Source organism: Pezoporus wallicus, unplaced genomic scaffold (assembly GCF_028554395.1).
Source record: "Pezoporus wallicus isolate ANWC-B61680 ecotype Strahan unplaced genomic scaffold, APGP_CSIRO_Pwel_v1 contig_5767, whole genome shotgun sequence".
In the NCBI taxonomy this organism is placed as follows: domain Eukaryota; kingdom Metazoa; phylum Chordata; class Aves; order Psittaciformes; family Psittacidae; genus Pezoporus; species Pezoporus wallicus.
This window is the reverse complement of record NW_026640599.1, coordinates 7766745-7783857: the sequence shown is the minus strand read 5'-3', so window position 1 is coordinate 7783857 and position 17113 is coordinate 7766745. Positions and strand designations below refer to the sequence as shown.

The 17113-nt window shown below is 37.3% G+C and overlaps 1 protein-coding gene across 2 annotated transcripts in view; it reads right to left on the bottom strand.

Moving 5' to 3' along the window:
• CDKL5 (cyclin dependent kinase like 5) overlaps positions 1 to 17113 on the bottom strand; it is a 132107-nt gene that overhangs the window by 32088 nt on the left and 82906 nt on the right. For both annotated transcript variants that reach the window (XM_057419697.1, XM_057419698.1), the window contains exons 4-9: positions 15894 to 15939; positions 12752 to 12888; positions 9563 to 9683; positions 8309 to 8368; positions 2776 to 2866; positions 397 to 586 (exon numbers count right to left, since the gene is read on the bottom strand). In XM_057419697.1, coding sequence (XP_057275680.1) covers positions 397 to 586; positions 2776 to 2866; positions 8309 to 8368; positions 9563 to 9683; positions 12752 to 12888; positions 15894 to 15939 — 645 coding nt within the window. The remainder of the gene's footprint in view (positions 1 to 396; positions 587 to 2775; positions 2867 to 8308; positions 8369 to 9562; positions 9684 to 12751; positions 12889 to 15893; positions 15940 to 17113) is intronic.

The following is a 17113-nucleotide window of genomic DNA, read 5'->3' as shown; positions in this document are numbered from 1 at the left end:
GATTATTCCAACACAGTAGCCTGAAGATAGCAGTCATGCATTTTCCATACCTTGAACTGACAGAGTTATGCCACTAAATTTCACATTTGCAGGGTAATGCTAAGCTGCGTATAAATGCTAACTTGCATGTCAAAAAAGTGAAAGAAATGAAAGAAAAATTTTTATTCAACTTTAAGCAGTAGAAATAACACATTTATAAACTCAGTACTGGTGTGATCAGAATTTTACTTTAAATTATGAATGCTTATAGTCTAAATATCCTATACGTACACAGAAACACATGCGATACATAATGCACAATGTAAATGAAAAGAACTTTCACAGCAAGAATGACAATACTGTCAATACTGTGTGAGTAAACAAAATAACAAAAAAAAGAACAAAGCTTTCTCTTACCCGCAAGCCATGGAAGCGTGGGTTGCTATAGAAGAGCTTCATCTGCTCGGCTGGCAGTGGGCCTAGCACCTTCTGAATGGTAAAGAGTTGGTCAATCTCACTCTCACCAGGAAACAAGGGCTGCCCATCACTCAGCTCTCCCAGGATACAGCCTACAGACCACATATCCACAGCCTTTCCATAAGGGGCTCTGTAAAGCGAACACACAATGTCGTCTTTCACTAACTGACACTGTCTTCTTACTGAGCTGTTTCAATTTACAGGCCATATTTCCCATGGCCTGCTTCCTTACAACACAGAAAAAATAGACTTTCATATTAAAGAAACTACCTCAAATACCAAGCCCTCTGTTTCTGCCATGGATTGCCTGACATATCACTGCGTGAGTCAGCAGGAGCAGAATTCCCAAGTACCCCAAGCGATCTGGCTACCTTTGTGAAAAATCTTATGTACAGGAATAGTCTTCTGACTGTGAAGCAGTTACCATTCCCAGTTAAACTACCATTAACTTCTCTGCTCTCCAAGGGGTTAATGACTCTGCTCTATTTCTGCATTACATTTCTTTTTCCATTATGCTTAACAGGTGGATAGGCATCCTGGGTTTGGCCACTGCAAGAACAGAAATAACATAAAATCTTCATTGCAGCATTCACACAGTGGAATTTTTAATTAGAGAGAAAACAGAATGTCCCTGAAAACTATTTCTTAAAAAACACAGGTGAGGCAGCAGTGAAAGCATCATAAAATAGGTAATTCCTGTTTTGGAGCAAAATCACAGGAGGGGGTTTGGGGAGGAGTTCTGATGTGTAGTCTGCGTGCACAAGCAATGTTGTGTGGTAAGGAAGATGGTGCCTTGTATTCTAAACTACTAGTAACAAAAGATACCAGGTCAGCAATAAAGGTACTTAACAGAAGAGGCAACATGGATACTCTAGTCAGGAGAAACTATAGACTTGAAAATGGTTTGTAAGACATGTAGGACAAAATTGGAATGTAGAGAATGGAAGTTTGTGTGAAGAGAGTTGTAGACTTCTGTGACATTCCTTCTAAAGTCACAAACATTGAAGAAGTAGAGAATCACCGGACAGCAACTCTTCATCAGAGGCTGTAGCGACAGGACAAGGGGGAGTAAGTTTAAATTTGAACAGGGGAAGTTCAGGTTAGATACAAGGAAGAAGTTCGTTACTGTAGGGTGGTGAGGAACTGGAATGGGTTGCCCAAAGAAGTGGTAAATGCTCCATCCCTGGCAGTGTTCAAGGCCAGGTTGGACAGAGCCTTTGGTGATATGGTCTAGGGTGAGGTGTCCCTACCCATGGCAAGGGGATTGGAACTAGATGATCTTAAGGTCCTTTCCAACCCTAACTATTCTATGATTCTATGACAGTTCATGATTTTTCACTCTAAGATTCTGTTACTCGGCAAGTTTGTCTAGCTGCCTACCTCAACTGTACAACAGGTAATGCATTACACACTTGTGGTTGTTCATTGTTCCTACTACAGATTGATGCAACTCCTTTTCTGTATGCTTGAGTTCTTGCTTGTTGAATTTGTAAAAAATTTCGTAAACATCCAACTTATTCCAAGAATCTCTGTTGGATTTTTAGGTTTTGAGCAGAATGACTGGAGAACCCTTCTCATGTAAAAGAAAAAGCATATAAAAAGAATAAAGACTGGAACAAAGATTGAACTGAAACCATATCTCACTGTCTTTTTGAAACTTGTAATCCAACAACTCAACCTCTGTTTCAAGATATTTTTCAGTTACAGCTGGCTTGCCTATTTCTGGAATAAGACAGCACCAAGTGTTGGAGGTGACAAATCCTATGCTAAATCTGTTCCCTTTGCTCCTTCCTTATGATGTCCTTCAATAAATTCTTCCTGTCTAGTAAAAAGCTAGCATCATCCTTCTGAGCCTTTACCAGCACTTCAGCAGTGCTGGTAAAGGGTAACTGGAAATGAAAACCAAATTATAGTTTTGACTGAAAGGATGAAGAGGAGCGTAGTGTGGTGAAAGGTGCACTACCATTGCTATGTAACATCTATCACAAGGCTCATGGAATATCTTAAACTACAGGACTACCATGGAAACCTCTTATAAAGAGGATGGGCAGGCAGGAATCTGAACTACAACTGTTATAAATTCAGCTTTATATTTTAATCAGTTAAACAGTGCTCAGCTCAAGACAGATCAACATGTCAATGATTCATACTGACTTACTTGGAAACAGAAAAACTTAATGAAAATGTGAAAGCCTCTTGAAATATTCTCTTTAAATCAACAACAGCTCTCAACAGTGTAAATCTTACAAAAGGTGCTTGAAAAAAAAATATAAAGAATCAGTCAAGACTTATCATCATAGTTCTGCAAATTGTACTTACCCAAGCAAGAGTTCAGGTGAGCGGTACCATCTGGTAGCCACATATTCTGTATAGTTAGCATTGCTTCCTTCAGAGAGATTACGAGCAAAGCCTGTCAATGAAACAGTGTAAAAGATTATATCCTATTTTAAATACAACATGCTTAACACTGTGGATTTTGGCAGTTAAGAGATCACACCTATTTATATAGAAGTGAATTGTTTACAACTCCTAGCAGAGAACAATTTCTGCAACAATTGCTTGTCTGTGGAATTGCAAGCTTTTATTGGTAAAACAGTGAAAGTGCGCGTGTCTGTTTTAATGACTACCTTATTTGTGTACTCTCCTCAGAAGTCTGTGGGGTTTTGCTATTACTTATGGTGCTTTGCCACAATCAAAACAGATCGATAAAAGTTACCTGTTAGTATGGCGTGCAAGTTATTGAACTATTGCCACTAAATGTCACCGAGATGCTGCTTGCAGAATTCATAACATTAGAAACAATGCTCTTCCAGTCATGGATCCTAACTATTACAGTCTCACTGCATTCAAATTTTTAAATTGGTCAAGAAACTATGTATTATTCTCATCTAAGGACACTCCCTCCCTGAGGGTGAGACTGACTGACCTGTAGTTTGGATGTGGTATTAAAACTTGGTCCAAAATTCCCTTCAGTGAAATCCCAATGAGTCTTTCCCTCATTGCATGAGTGATGAAGAAAGAATAAAAATTCCAAAGTGTTGCAGAGGTATAGGGTATAATTTAATTTTCAGAGCCAGTAAGTGCTACTTCAATGCAAAATTCATTTTTCTTTATATCTGAGTTCTTACACAGAAGCTGCCAAAATCTTTTTTCCCTCACAAGTTTGGTTGTAAGGTTGCAATTTTTTTTTTATTTATTTATTTTTTAATTCTGAAAGTCTATCTCATTTGGCAGCTTTCTGTGAGGGAGCCCAGCCATTATTACTATTATAATATTGATTTGAGAAAACAATGATAAATGTGTTAATGGCATAGGTTACAGCTGTTGTTTTTGTCAAGACAGCTCTATCTTCAAGAGTTAGCAAATTAAAATGCATGTATGATGAGGAACAGATATTTTAAAGTTGCCCCAAAATAATAACAATTCTGTTTTGTTCCCATGAAGTCTAATGAACATTACTGATACTGCTGGAGAGGAATTTTTTATTACTTGTAACACTGGGATTGAGTAAATTTCTAAACATTACTATATTTAGAACTGGTTAGGCAGCCCTGTTTCTGTTTCAAATTACATGACCTATCTGATTAATCTTGTCCATGAAAAATCTTTCATTCATGTATTTAAAGAAGAGAGAGAAGATAACCAGGAGCTACACTGAAGAACTGGGACTGCCAAAATGAACAGTGGGAAGCTCCAAACTGGAGGGCGGTAGGAAATAAGGAAAGGTGTGACATGATACAAATAAACTCATGTGCTAATATAACGCATGAGCCTGAAAGCCCACCACCTCATGTGCCCCAGAAAAATTAACAAGTCCAGGATGCATCCTCCTCCCTCCTAGCCAGTTTATTGGAATCTTGTCACACTCCAGAAACCACCAGCAGCTAACATAGTCTGAAAAATCAGCCCTCAATTTTACAGGCTAGATTTGATGTGGCAAGACAAAGGAATATTACTGTCATGGGCTTCAGTGTTGGGTGATGGTAAGAAACCATTCTATGGATTCACTACTACACTGACTCTATGATACCATGCTGAAAGGTGATGGACAAGAGAATTCAAAAAGCATAATATTTTCTAAGGACTTTTTTGTCGTTGTTGTTGTTGTGGTGGAGTTAGGATATTGTTTCTTCTTCCAAACTGTGCTAAGGTATCAGGAACAATTTTTTGATACAAAATAAGAGAAGGTAACTACGGAGAAGATTAGACCCAACTCTAAACAGTGAGAAGGAATAGATTAGAAGATCAAGACAGAAGATGATTTGGGTGAGAGCAAGAATGAAAGCCATAGCACTTGCAAATAATGAATGATGATGTATTAAGAGAGAACAAGCAAGATAAGAATTTTCAAGGACAGACTTTAAACTACTCAGACCACAGTAAGAGAGATGTCAAGAAAAAGGTGTAAGGAAAAAAGGAGAAGACTGAATTTCTTACAGAGAAAATTCATAGAGAAAATGAGGTAAATTTAAATTTAGACATAAAGTAAAACATTCTAACATTTTAATGACATGTAAGTATTTTAATGTACTCAACATAAAAAGGACATGGAACTGTTGGAACAAGTCCAGAGGAGGGCCACGAGGATAATCAGGGGACTGGAGCACCTCCCGTATGAAGACAGGCTGAGGAAGTTGGGGCTGTTCAGCCTGGAGAAGAGAAGGCTGCGTGGAGACCTCATAGCAGCCTTCCAGTACCTGAAGGGGGCCTATAGGGATGCTGGGGAGGGACTCTTCATTAGGGACTGTAGTGACAGAACAAGGGGTAATGGGTTAAAACTTAAACAGGGGAAGTTTAGATTGGATCTAAGGAAGAAGTTCTTTCCTGTTAGGGTGGTGAGGCACTGGAATGGGTTGCCCAGGGAAGTTGAATGCTTCATCCCTGGTAGTGTTGAAGGCCAGGTTGGACAGAGCCTTGGGTGAGATGGTCTAGTGTGAGGTGTCCCTGCCCATGGCAGGGGGTTGGAACTAGGTGATCTTAAGGTCCTTTCTAACCCAAACCATTCTATGATTCTGTGATTCTAATAGATGCTTAGAAACACTAGGTAACCACCATTATTCTGAATTTCAAGAGAAAGCTAAGTGAACACCTGTCAAGAATGACACAGACATGCTTAGTCCTTTATTTGAGTAGGTGGAAGAACTAGAGAATTTCTTGAGGTCTTTTCCAGTCCTGTGTTTCATGATTTCTATGCTTACGCATCGGACAGAGATTAAGAGATTGCTAAAACAAGTATTTCTGAAACCATGGTGTTGAAACAGCAAACGCATTAATCAGAAAGCCTATTCCCAACAGTCAGATGCATCTGCTGTAATCGGCATTTTGTACTGTTTTCTTTTTTCCACTCCTATTGGCAGAAAGGACACCCACACAACATGTGTCCAGGCAAGCACCACATTCAGTCTCATTTTTATCTAGCACAATATGTACAGAACACACTGCACAAAGATTATGAAGAACTATTTTGTTAAAAATTAATGAACTTTTCTATTCAGATTGTTTTGTCCAGTGTGCTATTCAGAAACCTCTAATTACTTCTATATACACATTGGGATGGATGCATAAACCTCTTCTTTGCGTTTGCTGTCGTATAAGGAATGTGGCACTGTATGTGACAAGTACTTGTGTTCCAAAATAAGAATTAAGTTAGGTACACAGACATTTTATAAAGTGAATTCTTATCTCCTAATCTGTACATGTTCAGGAAACACTTGTGGCTAATATTGTTCTGACAGACATTTTATAGTAATAGCTTAAGCTACCAGCAATAATGTCAATTAGCCATGAGACTAAAAAATTAAAACTGATTCCAAATTATAAGAGTTACTTGGAAATTTAAATTCAACTAAATCTAAAATATTGATCAAAATTCACACTAACACGTGTAAACAGTAAGAAAAACAGAAATTCCCACAATTTAGTCTTCTTTCCCTGAGACTGTGCTGAGCACCATGAGTACATTCTGATTGCATGTATTTTCCAACAGCAGAAGGAAAATATGGCTGTAGCATACAGCATGAGCAAAGCAATGGACCACAAATGTCACTGCTAGTAGAATTCACATCATCTAGTGAGAAAACTGATATCCAGGACACAATTGTACCATTTGTTCAGCTTGTAATACTGTTGCACAGAGGATGTTGACATGAGTTCACACTAACGGTGAATGTTACTTGAGGGAGGGAGGGCAAGGGCCAGGGAAGGCTCTTTCATATGGACAGGGAAGGAGCTGAGGCTGAACAGTTCCCATGAGGACCTCATTGGGTGTTCTTGCTTGTGATGCCGTTAGCTCTGATTGGAGCAGACATTGGTCAAGGGCAGGTGTTGCCTGCTGATTGGTTGTTAAACTCTGTGAAAGGCAGTGATTGGGTCCTGTGCTCACTAACTGCGCAAAGCTAGCGCAGAGAGGAAGCAAGGTGTATGCTACACCAGCCCGAGTGGGAGAGCCTCAACTTGCCAACCCCAGAGGGGTTTCCTTTGCAAGGGGGGGCAAGGCCCTGAAAATGAGTGTAGGGTAAGAGAAAAATCCTGCCCACCTGCTCTGTGCAATGGTGCCAGGGTAGCCTGGGCATAGAGCTGCCAGGGAAGGGTGGCCACAGCACTGCAGACAGGAGGTCTGTTGATACCAAAAGACAAAGGCACCACAGACAGGATGTCTCTCGATACCAAAAAGACAAAGGCACCAAAAAGGCAAAGGTACTGAGGGCACCACACACTCTACCATGGTGCTCTGTCAGAGCTGTGAAGTTCCTTAAAATGCAGAATAAATTGCCCTTAATTCAAAGTACTCACACAGACAAAATCTTCTGAGGCTTTTCCTAGAATGTTTATTGTTTCAGAATGCTTAACCAAAAATGCTTTTAGGATTAAAAGAAATAAGCAGCACTGCAAATGAAAAATGCCTTTTTTGTGCTCCTAAAAAACCTGTTTCAATCTTTTTTCCTTTTCTTTTTTTTTTTGCAGTTCTTCTTTTCATTCAAAATTGCAGAGGTTTGAAATGACAGCTTACAAACCACTCATGAAAAGTGCCCTTGGGTAGCACTATGGAATGTTTTTTTTTTATTTACCAAGCCAAATTGTAAGCTTTTTAGAGGGAAAAATACTTTGTTCTGTGTTTATGTAGCACTCAGAATAAAAATAGATTGTTGGAACAGCGTACACTCTGCTCTGCTGTCTTCTGGGGATTACTCACATGGGCAAAGTTCGCCTTGTGCTTGTGTGCTGATTCTTCAAAGCCATAAATCTGACATTAAATAGGTAGTTATAGGTCAGGAAACACCAGAGTTAACGTTACATACACAACTCTAACTCTAAGCTCCAACCATTCAATCATTAATCATATGTGGACATGCTATTCTTTCATTAATGTAACCACAAATTTTTACCCATAACTACACACATAACAGTCCTTGAAAGCCAGTGGTTGAAAAAACAAAACCTGCAAATTTACTGTATCTTTACTAAACAAGGAAAAATTATCTTTTAAATACACCGGACAGATACACATACAGTTTTGGTAGCCTCCTAATCAGCTTGTCATTTGCATTTTTTTCAGCTGGGTGCCAGAAACACTGCTAGTAAAAGCCTTGTCAAATTTAAGAAAAGATAAATGCAGCATTTCTATCTGCATTTTAATACAGGTGTTTAACAGGGCATGAAAATTAAGCCCACAGGTCTTTTGAATTAAAGAACTAGCCACCAACCTGAAGAAGCAACCAATTCTGACCACTAAAAAGGTTTTAAACTGTACATATTTATGTACATACATAGAACTCCTATGAGGATAAGGCAAAACTCCACTGCAAGAGATTTTCTTTAAAGAGGTTAAGAAGCAAGTATCTATTGAACTTACCAAAGTCACACAACTTCAGCACATCATTGTGGCTTATTAAGAGATTCTCTGGCTTGATATCTGGAGTATCAGAGTGGGAGGAAAAAAGAAAAAAAAAGCCATTAACTTCTCTTTTTAATTTTGAACTTTGTCAACAAATATTATTTCATTATAATGTATTTAGAGTTATTCATGCAATCATAAATGAAGCATTACAAGAACAACTGCTGAAACAGCTTCCAGCTATTCAGTTTGTGAACATGCAGAATTAATTTTCTTCCTTTGAAGTCTTTTAAACTGTTTCCCAACAAAATATTGGAAGATAAAAGGTGCTTACAGATATTCCTGGGCAGCAAACCAACATACAGAATACTGCATATTGCAAAATACTACAAAGAACTGACATTTAATCACCCACTTAACCAATCAAACACGTGCTGTGCTCAACATTTTCAGTTATGATGATCTTGATCATCTCTTGTCCGTTGTTTACAAAAATGCACTGTCTAGCTTTAAGCCCCCCCCCCCCTTTTTTTTTATTCCTGTATGGATATTGTGGTATTCATTTATGCTGTATTTTTCCAGTATATTTTACAAAACATTTTCAGACTCTTGCTTATGCTTGATCAGTCTCAAATATAAATAGCATATTGTATGGGAAATTTAATTTATTGGAAACATGAATTAGAAATGTTACTCTTGGAAGGCCACAAAGCAAATACAATTTTATTAAATAAACCACATAAAACTAGATAAAGTCACACATCAAGATATGTACACTCTAAGTGCTTGAAGCTTAGAGGAGAAAGTAAATATACACAGCTGAACTCATGGAAACTGGGAGGAACTGCCTTAAGAAGTAAAACACAGGGTGGACCAAGCTTTTAAGTTTTGGGTTATTTTCCTCCTAATATTCTACTATCACATTCAAAAGTGAAATGACTAAGCATCATGAAATGTTTAAAAAAATTCCTATTCCTTTGGTAATGTCTGTACTGCAGTTTTACTTCACTGTGCATATGATAAAACATTTATACCATATCCTAAAGACTGGACAGCAAGCTTTACATGTAGATGAACTGAGTTTTAAAATGATCTGAAGTCATGCAACAGACTTAAGAGCCAGCCAAATTTACAGCGCTTTTTTTTTCTGTTGATATAAAGCAATTGCTTATATTTACGTCAAATGCAAATTACATCAAGCTGTAACATCTTTCCCTTTAGAAAGCAAATTCCTACCTAGGCTTGTTTCTATGCAGAGAACTACACACTTACCTCTATGAACAATATCATTCTTATGGCACCAATGAATTGCTTTAATTAGCTGGTAGATATAGCTTTTCACTTTTTCTGGTGGAACTCCATTTGGCATTTCTTCTAGCAATTCAAGCATATTCTAAATGTTAAAAACACACATTATTTAATATGAAGTTGCACGCTAGTTGCTAGAAAATAGCATACTTTCAGCATTATGATGCAACGTACTTAGGCCACTGAACCTGGCTGTGCAAAAATCAATAGTTACACACTAAAGGAGTGTATTTTAATCGTAAGCATACTACTACCTGATCTCATTCTAGAGAAAGCACTTGTGAAGACAATAATCCTTAAAGGTGAACCACAACTATAACACAAGTCCTTAAAGGACCACTCATGCTAAAATTTCTAAAAAGTCCTCTTTGTTACAAAAATTTGCTCAAACAGAACCACCAGGACGGTGTGGTTATATGAAAATTTTAGTGGAGCACAGAATTTTGTAAATATCCAATGGTGCTTTAATACACTTTTCTTCATTGTGAAGCTAGTTTACTGCATTGACCGGGCCATGATTAATCACAAACCATGTCTGTACGTGAATGGGTATAGTTAAAGCAACACAAGCCTTTTAGTGAAAATGAAGTAACAGATATAAAACATCTCATAGGTGCAAAAATAGAAACCTAGGCCATATCCTGTAGCTATGTAACAGCAATACTAATCTTAGACATATTTGCACTACACTAGCTATGGCCATATTAACTGTTTTATGATAAACCTAGGGAAGCAAATAGATTGATTGCTGATACTAATAAATTTCCTCTTTGAAAAAGGACACTTAGATTCCCATTATGCTAGCAAATGCCTCCAATTCTGCACAAGTATAAGTACAGGGTATCTTTCACTCTGAATCCTGAATGAATAACAAGCAGCAGCAGCCCACTTGAAAAGAGGAAAATCTTATTTACTGCACACCGAAATACAGGTAAGTATTTTGGCTATGCTGCCGTACACAACTAATTTAATTATGGATTTGAGCATCTGTAGATTTTTCATTTAAAATATATTTACCTTGTCTTTGACAAACATTTTCTTTAGCTGTAGAGTACATTCTTTTGAGGTTTCTCTTGCAAAATATTTTAACAAACCCACATATATGACAAAACAAATGGAGACTTACAATATTTGGGAAAAAAAAAAAAAACACAAAAAAAACAATCAAAAAACCCCACCACCTCTAAGTTTTAAAATCTGTGAACAAATACGGGAACACGTGCTCGAGCATAAATTTCCTTAGAAATACATTTCAGAAATGAGTAAAAAAAAATTCTGTTTAGGAATCACATTGATTTTAGTTAGACTCTTGTCCACATAGAGCCTGTGGATCTGGATAAGTAAGTCAAGAAGTTAGTGTTACAAACAGGAACCAAAATAGTAGCATCATGGCAAGACATAATCCTATATAAAGACATTAACTAAGGAGATGATGAATAAAGGAGATTAGAATAAAGGTGAATTTAAGTAATCTGGATTTGAGTTTTGCAGAGCTAAGATTCCCTAAAGGACACAAGGTGCTCATCACCAGCTAAAATAAAAATTAGCTTACTATAGCACATTTTATTTAATTTCTCCTACTCTCCCCTCATCCAAAAATACAGAAATCATCCAGGTCTTCAAAGAAACTATTTGACATATCTGAAAATGAGAAATGTTCATGGACGGTGATGTTTAAGTGAAAACAAATGCAACCATTACATGAGGCACAGACTATACATGATTTCCACCTTTATCATTATTTTATTCTGATGCAAATAATGTTAAGATATTGCAGCCTGCTGTTCTTACCAATATTAACTATATTTGAAGTAAACTCTTTATCTGATCAATTCAATGTCTTTTACTTATTCTGGTCTTCCAACCCACCGCTATGGACAGCTTAGACAAGTCAACTATAATAGAAAATTAAATGCATGTTCTAAATTGGTGTGTGATGAAAGACGTTCCACGTGTCTGGAATAGTTACAAGGAACACAGGTAGAACAAGCCAAGTTTTGGATGTTAGAGCTACGATCCACCACATCAGAAGGTGCTGAGCTGCTGGTAAAAAACAAAACTGATTTCAGCCAAACTGTGGGCTAATACTGGTCTCCGCACATTATGCAATAAAGTTGTATCACATAATAAATTGAGAATTGCATAAAGGAGACACAGTATTTAGGGTGAAGAATCTTTAAACAAGAAAGAATTGACTGAAGAGGACTAGCGCTCGGCTAAACTGAAACATCACACTGGCAGATATTAAATGAAAATTTCAGTCAAGGGAGCAATATCTTATGAAAGATACAGAGACCCATATATTTAAGTTTGTGCTTATTTTTACTGTGTGTATCTGAATATTGTCTGTTTCTTTCCATGAAGAAATGTTAATTGCTTAGAATACAGAGGGAAGGCCTGCCTTCGTCACAAAAGTTGCAAAAATAAAAAAAAAAAAACAAACAACAACAACAAAAAAAAACACCACCCCCCCCAAAAAAAAAAAAAAACAAAACCAAAAAAAATAACAACTACAAAAAACCAACAAACCAATCTGTTCTAGGTTGTTTCTCCCTGGAAACAGACAAGGGTGTCTGGTAGTAGGCCAATCGAAGGAAATTTTGGAATTGCTTCAAATGAGGTCAGGATTGGAGATAATGACAGTAATCTTTGCCAAATCCCTCTAAGCAACTATTGATAGTGGCCTTGTTACAGAAACACACACAAGTCTTATTTTTAACAGGGAAAGGTAGAGAAAGTTGAAACAGATTCCAAGGTCGAAAGTCTATGATCTTGCTTTGAAAGACTACATCAAGATTCATTACACAACATAACGCAGGACAGTTAATCAGCTTTACAATTAAACAGGACTAAATAGTTTGGATAGGTATTTTTTTTTCATGTGATATATATTCCAGTCTACATAATTTGAACATGTTTACTTTCATACATGCAAGAACATTTTTTTTATCTGAACACATGAAGTGAAAACAATAGTAAAGTTATCAGTGTCGCTTTCTCACATAAACGTCTAATTGCAGCAATTCAGATTGTATTAAAGTTTCTGCTGCTCCTTTTACAGATTAGAATAGCTTAATTTTTAAAAGTAATTTTAAAGACTTTTCCAGCAAACTGACGATATAACTGTGGCAAGGACAGTAAAACCCAACTCACTTTTTCCACATATTCAAAAACTAAGTATAATTTTCCTCTTCTTCTGAAGGCTTCCTTCAGCTCCACTATGTTCTCCTGCTTCAAAGTGCGAAGCATTTTAAGCTCTCGTAAAGTGGTTTCTTTGACTTCTTCATTTTCTAGAGTGCAAAGTAAAAGTGACAGTAAAACTTACTAAAAACAAAACAAAATCCCGAGTAACAAGTATTACAAAACTTCATTTTGAACCCCGGTTCTGTTTCTAGATACTACAGAGAAAAAGGCTGATTTTCTAGAATGACATCTGCTGCCTGGATGCTTCTGCACTGAAAGAGAGGTAACTGGTGACTGCTGTCACTATACAACTCTCACAGACTTCCCATCACTACATTCTAGGTTTTCAGTGGCAGAAAATGTTGTAAGAAACAAATAATTTGCATTTCTATCTTTTTCATTATGAAGAGCACTAAAATGCTTCAAAAATATGCATGTATGTGTACAGACATCTTCTACCCCACAAACATGTCACACACATTAAGCACTGGCAAGGTTAGGATGTCCTCAGCAGAAACACTGGAATGTAAAGCTCATGTTTGAACAATGTCAAAGAAATATATTTGAGTCTGAAAACCTTTCTCCAAAAGCCATGAGAAACTTAAAGATCAAAGCATAGATTTGTAAGTCCTGCAAGTTTCCCCATGAGGCTTTTGATGGAAATTAAGCAATGCAAGCCACTGTAGCAGCCACAGAGAGCGGCAGAGCAAGCACTGACTCAACAAAGCCTTGAATCTGATTCTGAGGAGTCAAGAAATTTAGCTATTGTTTTGATAATCTAGTCTGAACACTGTTCAAGAGGAGTGGTTTACCTAAAGCTTTGAACACTGCCTATTATCAAGGCCTCTGAACTTACTGGGCTCTAAAGGATCCTACCAATAAAATATCAAGTAAATCAGATTATATTAGGTTTTATTTTTAATTTCACAAAATGAAATCCATTAATTCAGTAAATTTGCCCATACACATGTAAAAGCAGGCTTCTTAATCTCTTAGATCTGTTATCCACAACAGAGGGATATTAAATAGGATATGATTGCATAAATTCAAAGCTAAATAATATTTGCAGATCAGGTACCACAAAGACAGAGACAGAGAAAGAAGAAACAAGGAACAGAAATTGTTTTTCCAAGCAAGTAGAATGCAAAACCAGGTTTGCAATGGAGAGAGAATAACAGAGGTCATACAAATGCATATAATCATCATCAGAAGAGAGAGAGGGAAAAAAAAAAAAGTGACATGTAGCAGGGGGGAAAGAAAACAAAATAATATCACCACAAATGTTTTGATTAAAAGTATATAATTTAGGACAATCTAAATCATTTTATTTTAAGACTGAGTGCTTGTTGTTGGCTTGCATCAGCTTGATTACATAATATCATATATAACTAGAGACACTGTTTTCCAGAGCATTTAGCACGCCTATGTCAGACAGCAGCAAAAATTCAGTGACATAAAAATGGCAATAGAAACAGTTACATTATATTCAGATTTCTAATGAACTACTATATTGACAAGACAGATGTAAAATCGGCTGAACCAAATCCATCAAAAGAACTATCATATTTCCAGAAACTTGTAAACAACTACCTACCACTCTGAAGAGCATTCATCAGTCATGTTAACTAGTATTATGTAATACTCTTGGATAGCTCCTAATGGCAATGCTGCATTTTTCATTTTCATTTTCTGGTAGATAGTCTAATAAAATAATCCTTATTAGGGCTTAATATTGAGATTCATTGCCTAGGATCTATACTAAATAGCCATATTGAGTTCCAAAAAGCAATTCTGAAGTACTCACATGAGCTGGTCAAAAGGGTCACCACAATTAATTGAACATCTACACTCTTTGGCAGGGATTTAAAAAAGATTTCTGACTAGCGGAGCTAAAGATTTCATCAAATGCACTCTTCAAGCGTCTGGCAAAATCAGCTGCAAAGCATAGAGTTTGCACTGCATAAATCAACAGGTACAAATCGAACTTTGCTGTGTCTAACTGACTCTGAAATTTACAGTCCTTGTAACCAACCATACCTCCATGGCCAACAGCAATCCTATAACAATAAGAAAAAATAAAGGTTTGCTAAAATAAAGTGACTGCTGTTTCCTTAAACCACATCACTAGCTTTCAGCTAAAGCCTTGGTATATGGCAAATCATAGCTGCATTGCCTTAGACTGGGATGAATCCTCATATTACTTCATACTTGGCTTCTCTTTCTGTTTTTGCTAGGCCATTAGGGATCAGGATTAACTTCTGCTGTATGCAAGGTAGGCAGTTGCTTTCATGGGTGATTGCCGATTTTGCCTATGATAGGATACTAGGATTTACTGTCCTCTAAAATGCTCAGGTTAGAGAGCCAGTATTGCCGTATACAAATCTTTGGGTTTATTATTGCTGCTGAGGAATAAGTGTGTGCAGCCCTGAAATAATTTCTATGTGTCCTGCTTTGTGCCATCCACTTTGCCAACAACAGTAAGCCTTGCAGGAGATGGCTCTTCCCCACTCTCAGCAAACTCAGCAATAGTGAAGGGTTTACAGAAGGTGCTGTGAGGGAGCAAAGAGCAAATTGCCTGTGAAAAGTACAATCTGCTGAAGGCAGGACAGAGCCTCTGCCTCACCACCCAGCTCCCTCATATCTTCCCACAGATTCCTGAGAGCTCCCTGATTCCAATTTATGCCGCTGAACTTCTCAGTGACTTCTCTCAGTCTCCTTCATTTACCCCCTCAATTTCCCCTAATATTTAGGTCCCTTCCCATGGAGGAAGGGTGATAAAGCCCAAAGACTCTGCAAGCCCTACGACAAGGGTTTTTTGCCATTTTCTGATCACATCCACTCTCCAAGTGGTAGATCTTACTACTGTGTATGACACTGCAATCTCAGCCATATTAAGATAGACGGATCAAGAAAGAAAGGTAGTTATCTAGTTGGAGTGTGCAATGCAGTCCCCTGGCAGGTATGAAGGGTCAAGTGCCTTGAATAGTCACAGAGCTAATAAATTATTATCATCTTTAAATCACGTCTTGATATATGAGACTTCTTATTTTAACTGGAGAGATATTAACAATGTAGTTATCTTCATGAAAGATGAGGCAGCAGAAAAGGTTACCTTCGCTGTCTTTGAATTTCTTGATAGCCACAATTTCATGTGTCTCCTGTAAAACAAAAGCAAAGAAAGAGAAATGAGCAAGATTTGCTGTTTTCTCTTGCTTGTTGTTTTTTTTTTTTTTGTTCCCTGAGCATCTGACAAAGGGAAAAAAAAAAAAAAAAGCATCCAGAGAAATTTCACAATGTGAAACAAAATGAATTAAAAATCTGGTAAATACCTCACTGATCAGGCCAAATGCAATGCAAAACCACATGTTGCAGATACGTCACAATTAGGAACCCCATTGTGAAAAAAACAAAGTGAAAACCAAAAAATCATATCTGCCTTGTACCAGATATCAATTAAATTTTCAAAAGAGTTGTTCCTCTGACTCTTGTTGCTTAGTTGTTCTGAAATACTGATGATGGACAATGCTTCATCTGACCAAAGTATGAATGTGGGTGCTTACCTCTAGGAGCTGAAGTGAAAGTACTGTACTAATGCTTACAACGAGACCTGTAATTTTGGTTGCCAAAAGTTTTGGGGTTTCAAAGTTCAAATATCCACAAAGAACATGATTTTAGGAAAGCAAAGTCTCTGTGCCTTCTTAAAAAAAAAAAGCTGCTGTCTTAAGGGAAGCCTACCCAGAATCACTAATTGTGTTTGAAAGTGTTAATCTGTGCTTACTTTGTGGTCACACGTGGTAACTTCTAAATGCCTGCCTGCCTTTGCATTCCTCTAGTATTCTCCATTCTCACCAAACCTCATCACCATAGGTCACATTTTTCTCTTCTGTGAGCAGAAAAAATATATTTAGCACATGGCCAAAATATAGCCAACATGACATGACTAGTGCAGGTCTGTTCATACAATGATGCAGCACCTGAATTTTAGTTATGTGGTGGGGAAGAAGCTTTAAGGTCACAAAGTAAGGCTGTGTGAGCAGACAGGCAGTAGGATATCTGGGTTACTTGTCAAGCTGGATCAGGCTTACACATCTGTTCCAAACATCACAGCTAAAAACCCCTCCAACCAACAATATCCCCCCATTAATAGCATACAAAGTCTGGATTGGAGAACAGCAATAAAAAAGCAAAACCTTTCTGGAATACCTGAAGGCATGTGTGTAACCAAGTACTGAATAACACAATAATTTACTCCATTTTTCATTTCAAATCATCATAACACATGAAACACCTGATCCCATTTAAAAGCAAAGCATTTGGAAAGACTTGGAAAGC